The 12,705-nt window shown below is 42.9% G+C and overlaps 1 protein-coding gene across 16 annotated transcripts in view; it reads left to right on the forward strand.

Moving 5' to 3' along the window:
* The window catches only part of LOC110524815 (discs large homolog 1-like protein), a 297,429-nt gene that overhangs the window by 217,127 nt on the left and 67,597 nt on the right, over positions 1-12,705 (forward strand). For all 16 annotated transcript variants that reach the window (XM_036978808.1, XM_036978806.1, XM_036978807.1 and 13 more), the window contains 2 exons: positions 6,399-6,555; positions 6,751-6,853. In XM_036978808.1, coding sequence (XP_036834703.1) covers positions 6,399-6,555; positions 6,751-6,853 — 260 coding nt within the window. The remainder of the gene's footprint in view (positions 1-6,398; positions 6,556-6,750; positions 6,854-12,705) is intronic.

The raw sequence follows: 12,705 nt of genomic DNA on the forward strand, positions 1-12,705 counted from the left end.
CCGCTCCACTTCATGAATGAACTAGGCTTCTTTTCATTTCAAACGTTTCGATTGGCTAGTCAGAAAAGTCTGTACAGCCTTCTCCCGCGAGAACAAACAACACGACTCTTCTAGAGATCTATTGATGGGACAGGCGCCTGTCAATCACAAAGCCAGTGACGTGAAACACTGCTGGTTTGTCAGTCTGCTGTCGGTCCCGCCCACCTGTGTTATTTTTGTGAACTGTGATTGGCTGCTGCCAAATGTACTTTCACAGAGGGAGAGCATGGTGCTTATTCATCCTCTCGTCTCCCAGGTAATGTAAGAGGTTAACAAATGACTTGAAATCCACTTAATTATTGTTTTGTGGCACATTCATCTAATTTTCTTTTGTGTGTTTCATAGCCCAAGAGCCACGAAGTCGGGGTATCTAATGTTCTTTGATGACCAAACAGCTCGTGTTGACTAGTTTATAAAAGGTGTCCAGCTGACTGGATAAAGTGCATATCCCTTTGCCATTCAGAAATCATAGAACGCAGTTGCATGTGAAGTCGGAGGTTTACATACACTTTAGCCAAATACATTTAAACTCAGTTTTTCCACAAGTCCCGATATTTAATCCCAGTAAAAAAGTCCCTGTCTCAGGTCAGTTAGGATCACCACTTTATTTTAAGAATGTGAAATGTCAGAATAATAGAGAATTATTTATTTAAGCTTTTATTTCTTTCATCACATTCCCAGTGGGTCAGAAGTTTACATACACTCAATTAGTATTTTGTAGCATTGCCTTTAAATTGTTTAACTTGGGTCAAACGTTTTGGGTAGCCTTCCACAAGCTTCCCACAATAAGTTGGGTGAATTTTGGACCATTCCTCCTGACAGAGCTGGTGTGACTGAGTCAGGTTAGTCGGCCTCCTTGCTCGCACACACCTTTTCAGTTCTGCCCACAAATTTTATATAGGATTGAGGTCAGGGCTTTGTGATGGCAATGGAGCTTGTTCTGCAATTTTTCTACCCGGGGGGCCAGCCTTGATCTCCATGGCTGGCTACTTGCTCTGTTTGGCTGGCTACTTGTTCTGTTTGGCCGGCTACTTGTTCTGTTTGGCTGGCTACTTGTTCTGTTTGGCCGGCTACTTGTTCTGTTTGGCCGGCTACTTGTTCTGTTTGGCCGGCTACTTGTTCTGTTTGGCCGGCTACTTGTTCTGTTTGGCTGGCTACTTGTTCTGTTTGGCCGGCAACTTGCTCTGTTTGGCCGGCTACTTGCTCTGTTTGGCCGGCTACTTGCTCTGTTTGGCTGGCTACTCGTTCTGTTTGGCCGGCTACTCGTTCTGTTTGGCTGGCTACTCGTTCTGTTTGGCTGGCTACTCGGTTCTGTTTGGCTGGCTACTCGTTCTGTTTGGCTGGCTACTCGTTCTGTTTGGCTGGCTACTCGGTTCTGTTTGGCTGGCTACTCGGTTCTGTTTGGCCGGCTACTCGTTCTGTTTGGCTGGCTACTCGTTCTGTTTGGCTGGCTACTCGGTTCTGTTTGGCCGGCTACTCGTTCTGTTTGGCTGGCTACTCGTTCTGTTTGGCTGGCTACTCTTTCTGTTTGGCTGGCTACTCGTTCTGTTTGGCTGGCTACTCGTTCTGTTTGGCTGGCTACTCGTTCTGTTTGGCTGGCTACTTGTTCTGTTTGGCTGGCTACTCGTTCTGTTTGGCTGGCTACTCGTTCTGTTTGGCCGGCTACTTGTTCTGTTTGGCTGGCTACTCGTTCTGTTTGGCTGGCTACTCGTTCTGTTTGGCTGGCTACTCGTTCTGTTTGGCTGGCTACTTGTTCTGTTTGGCTGGCTACTCGGTTCTGTTTGGCTGGCTACTCGTTCTGTTTGGCTGGCTACTCCATGTACTTATGGAAACCACTGCACTGTTCTTCAAGTAAAAAATATATATATATTTAGTAAACTTTTTGGGTGGAATATTTAAAAAGTAATCCTTGTACATTGAGTTGTATGGTTTGTTTAACTCAACATTCCTTGGTGTGTGTTAGTGTGACTGTGTGTGTGACTGTGTGTGTGTGTTAGTGTGACTGTGTGTGTGTTAGTGTGACTGTGTGTGTGTGTGTGTGTGACTGTGTGTGTGACTGTGTGTGTGTGTGTGTGTGTGTGTGTTAGTGTGACTGTGTGTGTGTGTGTGTGTGTGTGTGTGTGTGTGTGTGTTAGTGTGACTGTGTGTGTGTGTGGCATTAAGAGACAGTGAGTGACTCGGGCAGCGGGCAGATGGCGGGCAGTGCCACGACGGGGTGATAGAGTTGTATGGGTATGCAGCGATGTAGCCTCAGGCCTCTACCATATTTAATCCACTTTATTGGAGGGATTTAAGGCCGGGACTCAGTGGAACTGCATCACCCAACAGACGTCACAACGGTGACCAAAACCAGCGTCACACCGCCATCCGTACCCTGCGTGTACACCAGGACTGGACCAATAGCTGAATTTCATTTAGAATAAATCTGATAAGCTTTCAGATCCTTCCCTCACACCATCCAGTCTAATGCTCATGTTCATTCTCTCATTGTGTAGAGAGAGGCTACATCTTGCAGGGAAGCTGGCATGCCATTCTCCCCGGGATTATGTTGTCCCTGTGTTATATAATCTTATTGATATTGAATACCATCTATCTAATGATAATATCAGAGTTTAAATGATATTCTAGTGGTGAGATGTCAGTGTCGTAATGTAGAGGAAAGCGGACTGGGGTAGTGGAAGTAAAGGTGCTGAACATAACGACTGTGTGGCAGTGCCCTCTGCTGGCCGCTCCATGCCAATGCTGCCTTTCTGAACAAATAGACCAAACAGAAATGTGTAATGTCCATGATCACCACTAGAGAGAACGCTACTTCCAATGATAGGACTGGAGGAACTAAACTTCACCTTTTTGGTTCTGTGTTTGTTTCAGGAAGCCTTCGGCTGGGCTTTCACTGTGTCTGAGTGTGTAACAGGGTGTACAGTTACTCTGTGTGTGTGTGTGTGTGTGTGTGTGTGTGTGTGTGTGTATGTATATATATATATATATATATATATATATATATATATATATATATATAGTGTGTGTGTTTAATAATAGTGTGTGTGTGTGTGTATATAATAGTGCATACATAATGTGTGTGATAGTGTGTTTATAATAGTGTATATATAATGTGTGTGTGTGTGTATATTATAGTGTATATATAATGTGTGTGTGAGATAGTGTATATATATTGTGTGATAGTGTGTGTGTGTAATAGTGTCTGTGTGATAGCGTGTGTGTGCGTGTATATAGTAGTGTATACATAATGTGTGTGTGATAGTGTGTATATAATAGTGTATACATAATGTGTGTGTGTGTGTGTGTGTGTGTGTATGTATATGTGTATATATATGTATATGTGTGTATATATATATATATGTATATATATATATATGTATATGTATATGTGTATATATATTATGTATATGTATATGTGTATGTATATATATATATATATATATATATGTATATGTGTATATATATTATGTATATGTATATGTGTATGTATATATATATATATATATATATGTATATGTGTATATATATATATATGTATATATGTGTGTATGTATATATATATATATATATATATATATATATGTGTGTGTATATATATATATATATGTGTGTGTATATATATATATATATGTGTGTGTATATATATATATATATATATATATATATATATATATATATATATATATATATATATATATATATATATATGTGTGTGTGTATATATATATATATATATATATATATATATATATATATGTGTGTGTGTGTTTAATAATAGTGTATACAGTGCCTTGCGAAAGTATTCGGCCCCCTTGAACTTTGCGACCTTTTGCCACATTTCAGGCTTCAAACATAAAGATATAAAACTGTATTTTTTTGTGAAGAATCAACAACAAGTGGGACACAATCATGAAGTGGAACGACATTTATTGGATATTTCAAACTTTTTTAACAAATCAAAAACTGAAAAATTGGGCGTGCAAAATTATTCAGCCCCTTTACTTTCAGTGCAGCAAACTCTCTCCAGAAGTTCAGTGAGGATCTCTGAATGATCCAATGTTGACCTAAATGACTAATGATGATAAATACAATCCACCTGTGTGTAATCAAGTCTCCGTATAAATGCACCTGCACTGTGATAGTCTCAGAGGTTCGTTAAAAGCGCAGAGAGCATCATGAAGAACAAGGAACACACCAGGCAGGTCCGAGATACTGTTGTGAAGAAGTTTAAAGACGGATTTGGATACAAAAATATTTCCCAAGCTTTAAACATCCCAAGGAGCACTGTGCAAGCGATAATATTGAAATGGAAGGAGTATCAGACCACTGCAAATCTACCAAGACCTGGCCGTCCCTCTAAACTTTCAGCTCATACAAGGAGAAGACTGATCAGAGATGCAGCCAAGAGGCCCATGATCACTCTGGATGAACTGCAGAGATCTACAGCTGAGGTGGGAGACTCTGTCCATAGGACAACAATCAGTCGTATATTGCACAAATCTGGCCTTTATGGAAGAGTGGCAAGAAGAAAGCCATTTCTTAAAGATATCCATAAAAAGTGCTGTTTAAAGTTTGCCACAAGCCACCTGGGAGACACACCAAACATGTGGAAGAAGGTGCTCTGGTCAGATGAAACCAAAATTGAACTTTTTGGCAACAATGCAAAACGTTATGTTTGGCGTAAAAGCAACACAGCTGAACACACCATCCCCACTGTCAAACATGGTGGTGGCAGCGTCATGGTTTGGGCCTGCTTTTCTTCAGCAGGGACAGGGAAGATGGTTAAAATTGATGGGAAGATGGATGGAGCCAAATACAGGACCATTCTGGAAGAAAACCTGATGGAGTCTGCAAAAGACCTGAGACTGGGACGGAGATTTGTCTTCCAACAAGACAATGATCCAAAACATAAAGCAAAATCTACAATGGAATGGTTCAAAAATAAACATATCCAGGTGTTAGAATGGCCAAGTCAAAGTCCAGACCTGAATCCAATTGAGAATCTGTGGAAAGAACTGAAAACTGCTGTTCACAAATGCTCTCCATCCAACCTCACTGAGCTCGAGCTGTTTTGCAAGGAGGAATGGGAAAAAATGTCAGTCTCTCGATGTGCAAAACTGATAGACATACCCCAAGCGACTTACAGCTGTAATCGCAGCAAAAGGTGGCGCTACAAAGTATTAACTTAAGGGGGCTGAATAATTTTGCACGCCCAATTTTTCAGTTTTTGATTTGTTAAAATAGTTTGAAATATCCAATAAATGTCGTTCCACTTCATGATTGTGTCCCACTTGTTGTTGATTCTTCACAAAAAAAATACAGTTTTATATCTTTATGTTTGAAGCCTGAAATGTGGCAAAAGGTCGCAAAGTTCAAGGGGGCCGACTACTTTCGCAAGGCACTGTATATAATGTGTGTGTGTGTGTGTATATAATAGTGTATACATAATGTGTGTGATAGTGTGTTTATAATAGTGTATATATAATGTGTGTGTGTGTGTATATTATAGTGTATATATAATGTGTGTGTGAGATAGTGTATATATATTGTGTGATAGTGTGTGTGTGTAATAGTGTCTGTGTGATAGCGTGTGTGTGCGTGTATATAGTAGTGTATACATAATGTGTGTGTGATAGTGTGTATATAATAGTGTATACATAATGTGTGTGTGTGTATATATGTATGTATGTATGTGTGTATATATATATATATATATGTATATGTGTGTGTGTGTGTTTAATAATAGTGTATATATATTGTGTGATAGTTTGTATATAATAGTGTATACCTAATGTGTGTGTATATAATAGTATAGTGTGTGTGTGTAATAGTGTCTGTGTGATAGCGTGTGTGTGCGTGTATATAGTAGTGTATACATAATGTGTGTGTGAGTTTGTAAATAATAGTGTATACATAATGTGTGTGTGTGTGTGTAATAGTGTGTACATAACGTGTGTGTATATAATAGTGTATACATAATGTGTGTGTGTGTGTGTATAATAGTGTGTACATAACGTGTGTGTGTGTGTGTGTATAATAGTGTGTACATAACGTGTGTGTGTGTGTATATAATAGTGTGTACATAACGTGTGTGTGTGTGTATAATAGTGTGTACATAATGTGTGTGTGTGTGTGTATAATAGTGTGTACATAACGTGTGTGTGTGTGTGTGTATAATAGTGTGTACATAACGTGTGTGTGTGTGTGTGTATATAATAGTGTGTACATAATGTGTGTGTGTGTGTGTATAATAGTGTGTACATAATGTGTGTGTGTGTGTGTGTGTGTGTGTATAATAGTGTGTACATAATGTGTGTGTGTATATAACAATGTGTGTGTACATAACGTGTGTGTTCCAGGGAGCCCAGGAAGGTGGTGTTGCACCGTGGTTCTACAGGCCTGGGTTTTAACATCGTAGGAGGAGAGGATGGAGAGGGAATCTTTATCTCCTTCATCCTGGCTGGTGGACCTGCTGACCTCTGTGGAGAGCTTCGCAAAGGAGACCGCATCATCTCAGTAAGAACCTACACACACACACACGCACAGAGAAACCGGATTAGCCTCTTATTGATTCCTTGTGATTCGTGAGTTTTATTGACGAGGTTAGATTGATTAGATCTCCGTTGACATGCCTTGGGTCTCTCTGTTCATTTGCTGATCATGGGTCAAACTCCTGTGTGATTCTGTGTTGACCTTAACGTGTGTGTGCAGGTGAACGGGGTCGACCTGCGCAGTGCAACCCATGAGCAGGCTGCAGCAGCTCTGAAGAATGCTGGACAGACTGTTACCATCACAGGCCAGTACAGGCCAGAGGGTGAGACATGATAACACTATAGAACAGGCCAGAGGGTGAGACATGATAACACTATAGAACAGGCCAGAGGGTGAGACATGATAACACTATAGAACAGGCCAGAGGGTGAGACATGATAACACTGTAGAACAGACCAGAGGGTGAGACATGATAACACTATAGAACAGGCCAGAGGGTGAGACATGATAACACTATAGAACAGGCCAGAGGGTGAGACATGATAACACTATAGAACAGACCAGAGGGTGAGACATGATAACACTATAGAACAGGCCAGACATGATAACACTATAGAACAGGCCAGACATGATAACACTATAGAACAGACCAGAGGGTGAGACATGATGACACTATAGAACAGGCCAGAGGGTGAGACATGATAACACTATAGAACAGGCCAGAGGGTGAGACATGATAACACTATAGAACAGACCAGAGGGTGAGACATGATAACACTATAGTACAGGCCAGTACAGACCAGAGGGTGAGACATGATGACACTATAGAACAGGCCAGACATGATAACACTATAGAACAGGCCAGACATGATAACACTATAGAACAGACCAGAGGGTGAGACATGATAACACTATAGAACAGACCAGAGGGTGAGACATGATAACACTATAGAACAGGCCAGACATGATAACACTATAGAACAGGCCAGACATGATAACACTATAGAACAGGCCAGAGGGTGAGACATGATAACACTATAGAACAGGCCAGATATGATAACACTATAGAACAGGCCAGAGGGTGAGACATGATAACACTATAGAACAGGCCAGACATGATATCACTATAGAACAGGCCAGACATGATAACACTATAGAACAGGCCAGAGGGTGAGACATGATAACACTATAGAACAGGCCAGAGGGTGAGACATGATAACACTATAGAACAGACCAGAGGGTGAGACATGATAACACTATAGAACAGGCCAGAGGGTGAGACATGATAACACTATAGTACAGGCCAGAGGGTGAGACATGATAACACTATAGAACAGGCCAGACATGATAACACTATAGAACAGGCCAGACATGATAACACTATAGTACAGGCCAGAGGGTGAGACATGATAACACTATAGAACAGGCCAGACATGATAACACTATAGTACAGGCCAGAGGGTGAGACATGATAACACTATAGAACAGGCCAAACATGATAACACTATAGTACAGGCCAGAGGGTGAGACATGATAACACTATAGAACAGGCCAGACATGATAACACTATAGAACAGGCCAGACATGATAACACTATAAAACAGGCCAGAGGGTGAGACATGATAACACTATAGAACAGGCCAGAGGGTGAGACATGATAACACTATAGAACAGGCCAGAGGGTGAGACATGATAACACTATAGAACAGGCCAGAGGGTGAGACATGATAACACTATAGAACAGACCAGAGGGTGAGACATGATAACACTATAGAACAGACCAGAGGGTGAGACATGATAACACTATAGAACAGGCCAGAGGGTGAGACATGATAACACTATAGAACAGACCAGAGGGTGAGACATGATAACACTATAGTACAGGCCAGACATGATATCACTATAGAACAGGGCAGAGGGTGAGACATGATAACACTATAGAACAGGCCAGAGGGTGAGACATGATAACACTATAGAACAGGCCAGACATGATAACACTATAGAACAGGGCAGAGGGTGAGACATGATAACACTATAGAACAGGCCAGAGGGTGAGACATGATAACACTATAGAACAGGCCAGACATGATATCACTATAGAACAGACCAGAGGGTGAGACATGATATCACTATAGAACAGACCAGAGGGTGAGACATGATAACACTATAGAACAGGCCAGAGGGTGAGACATGATAACACTATAGAACAGGCCAGAGGGTGAGACATGATAACACTATAGAACAGGCCAGACATGATAACACTATAGAACAGGCCAGACATGATAACACTATAGTACAGGCCAGAGGGTGAGACATGATATCACTATAGAACAGACCAGAGGGTGAGACATGATAACACTATAGAACAGGCCAGACATGATATCACTATAGAACAGGCCAGAGGGTGAGACATGATAACACTATAGAACAGGCCAGAGGGTCAGACATGATAACACTATAGAACAGGCCAGACATGATAACACTATAGAACAGGCCAGACATGATAACACTATAGTACAGGCCAGAGGGTGAGACACGATAACACTATAGAACAGGCCAGAGGGTGAGACATGATATCACTATAGAACAGACCAGAGGGTGAGACATGATAACACTATAGTACAGGCCAGAGGGTGAGACATGATAACACTATAGAACAGGCCAGACATGATAACACTATAGAACAGGCCAGACATGATATCACTATAGAACAGGCCAGACATGATAACACTATAGAACAGGCCAGACATGATAACACTATAGAACAGACCAGAGGGCCAGACACAATAACACTATAGAACTATAGAACAGGGCAGAGGGTGAGACATGATAACACTATAGAACAGGCCAGACATGATATCACTATAGAACAGGCCAGACATGATAACACTATAGAACAGGCCAGACATGATAACACTATAGAACAGGCCAGAGGGTGAGACATGATAACACTATAGAACAGGCCAGAGGGTGAGACATGATAACACTATAGAACAGGCCAGAGGGTGAGACATGATAACACTATAGTACAGGCCAGAGGGTGAGACATGATATCACTATAGAACAGACCAGAGGGTGAGACATGATAACACTATAGTACAGGCCAGAGGGTGAGACATGATAACACTATAGAACTATAGAACAGGGCAGAGGGTGAGACATGATAACACTATAGAACAGGCCAGACATGATATCACTATAGAACAGGCCAGACATGATAACACTATAGAACAGGCCAGACATGATAACACTATAGAACAGGCCAGAGGGTGAGACATGATATCACTATAGAACAGGTCAGACATGATAACACTATAGAACAGGCCAGACATGATAACACTATAGAACAGGCCAGAGGGCCAGTACCCTTATAGAACAGGCCAGACATGATAACACTATAGTACAGGCCAGAGGGTGAGACATGATAACACTATAGAACAGGCCAGACATGATGACACTATAGAACAGGCCAGAGGGTGAGACATGATAACACTATAGAACAGACCAGAGGGTGAGACATGATAACACTATAGAACAGGCCAGAGGGTGAGACATGATAACACTATAGTAATGTAGATATGAGAACAAACTCAGGTGGACTCAAGACTGATTGAGAGAGATACACATGCATGTTGTCGTGTTGTTCTGACTGCTCCTGCCTTCCTGTATAATACGCTCTGTGTCTCAAGGGTACTGTCCTGGTTGTATACAGGTTCAATCAAAATAAGGACGTAGAGAAAGCTTGAAAGCCCACTTAATGGAGGCTGATGTGATCTGTGCTGTGTCCTCCTGGGGAGAGGAGGTCACAGCTCTCGTAAACAGGTTACACACACTGATGGGGTTATCTACTCTGATGTCATGGCAACAGAGCCCTCTAACATGGGGGGAAAGAGGTGAGAGTGGGCCTCCCTGGCAGCAGTGAGAAACATTGCACACGGACAGAGATCTTAATGATATGAGTGAGATGTGTTCCTTTTCAGAAGAACTAAAGGACAGTAGAACTACCTGGAACTACCTGACAGTAGAGGCTTTCATCTCAGTCCAGCTACAGGACAGGACTCGTAACCAGGGGTTATGTGCTACCTGCCACTGACTGGCTTCTGCCTTCACTTACGGAATGGGTTGGGGTCTCCACACGGCATGCTGATATTCGATTGGTCTATTGTATCTCAGCTCAGGTCAAGTCTCTCACCCCTGTGTGTGTGGTCTGTTTGCTCTGCATATCATTACCCTTTCGTGTGTGTGGTCTGTTCACGCTTGTTTCAGCCCTTCAGAGTCAGAGGGCTTTTAGAGGGCTTTTAGAGGGCTTTGGTGATTGTCAGTTTTGGCCCTGACCAGAGGTTCAACCTTGACCAGGCCTCATTAAACTACCATTACCCTACTTATTTTATCTTTTCTGTTTCTCTCTCAATTTCAATTTAAGGGCTCTATTGGCATGGGAAACATATGTTAACATTGCCAAAGCAAGTGAAATAAACAATAAAAATGAACAGTTAACGCTCTCTCTTTCTCTCATCTCATTTTCTCTCTCCCATCTCTCTCTCTCCCCATCTCTCTCTCTCTCCCTCCCCATCTCTCTCTCTGTCCCCATTTCTCTCTCCCCATCTCTCTCTCTCCCCATCTCTCTCTCTCCCCATCTCTCTCTCTGTCCCCATTTCTCTCTCCCCATCTCTCTCTCCCCATCTCTCTCTCTCTCCCCATCTCTCTCTCTCTCCCCATCTCTCTCTCTCTCCCCATCTCTCTCCCAATCTCTCTCTATCTCTCTCCCCATCTTTCGGTCTCCCCGTCTCTCTCTCTCTCGCCCCATCTCTCTTTCTCTCCCCATCTCTCTCTCCCCATCTCTCTCTCTGTCCCCATTTCTCTCTCCCCATCTCTCTCTCTCTCCCCATCTCTCTCTCCCCATCTCTCTCTCTCCCCATCTCTCTCTCCCCATCTCTCTCCCCATCTCTCTCTCTCTCTCTCTCCATTTCTCCCCATCTCTCACTCTCCCTCTATGTCTCCCATCTCTCTCTCTCCCCATCTCACTCTCTCCCCTTCTCGCTATCTCTCCCCCCATCTCGCTCTCTCTCTCTCCCCATCTCGCTCTCTCTCTGGTGGGTGAATATGGCTGTTATCCTCATCATGCTATCAGGAGGTAATACACTGTGTTGGGGCAGTAGAGTAGCTATTCATTCTGTTGCCCCATGCCGTAGGTTAAGTGTGGGTTGCTGAAGCAACAGCTATTCATTCTGTTGCCCCATGCTGTAGGTTAAGTTTGAGTTGCTGAAGCAACACCTAGTCATTCTGTTGCCCCATGCTGTAGGTTAAGTGTGAGTTGCTGAAGCAACACCTATTCATTCTGGGGTCCACTGTTCTGAGGTGTTTGTAGTTAGTTAGTTATATAGGATAAGTAAGTAGATAAGAGGCTTTCCATTAAAAACTTAAACAATAATGAGTGGAAGAGTTGTAAAGTACAGAACAGAGCAGGAGGCCAGCGACGTGATCCATGATGAATGGTGGTCATTTGTTTGATCATGAGGATGGCTGTCGTGGGACAGGTCTCTGTGTGTGTCGTGGGACAGGTCTCTGTGTGTGTCGTGGGACAGGTTTCTGTGTGTGTCGTTGGACAGGTCTCTGTGTGTGTCGTGGGACAGGTTTATGTGTGTGTCGTGGGACAGGTTTCTGTGTGTGTCGTGGGACAGGTCTCTGTGTGTGTCGTGGGACAGGTCTCTGTGTGTGTCGTGGGACAGGTTTCTGTGTGTGTCGTGGGACTGGTCTCTGTGTGTGTCGTGGGACAGGTGACTGTGTGTGTCGTGGGACAGGTCTCTGTGTGTGTCGTGGGACAGGTCTCTGTGTGTGTCGTGGGACAGGTGACTGTGTGTGTCGTGGGTAGGTGGGCACATTTCAGGGTGCTTACCACTCTCTCCCAAAATACATCACCTAGGAGGATCCCCTTGATGGGGCTGTCCATATCGGCAGACTGATATGGCCATTTCTTGGAGAGACTACTTCCCCTCCAGGAGACTGTCAAACATGATGACAACACCACCCCAACGGGTGTTGCTGGGCAACTTCAATGTGGTGCTCTTATTCTTCTCACTTGCTTGGTGAGGTAGATTGCTGCTATAACTTGATGACCCTTCACATACCTAACCAGCTCCTTGGCTCTCTTGTAGACTGTATCCATTGTTTTCA

Source organism: Oncorhynchus mykiss, chromosome 5, assembly GCF_013265735.2.
Source record: "Oncorhynchus mykiss isolate Arlee chromosome 5, USDA_OmykA_1.1, whole genome shotgun sequence".
Lineage (NCBI taxonomy): Eukaryota > Metazoa > Chordata > Actinopteri > Salmoniformes > Salmonidae > Oncorhynchus > Oncorhynchus mykiss.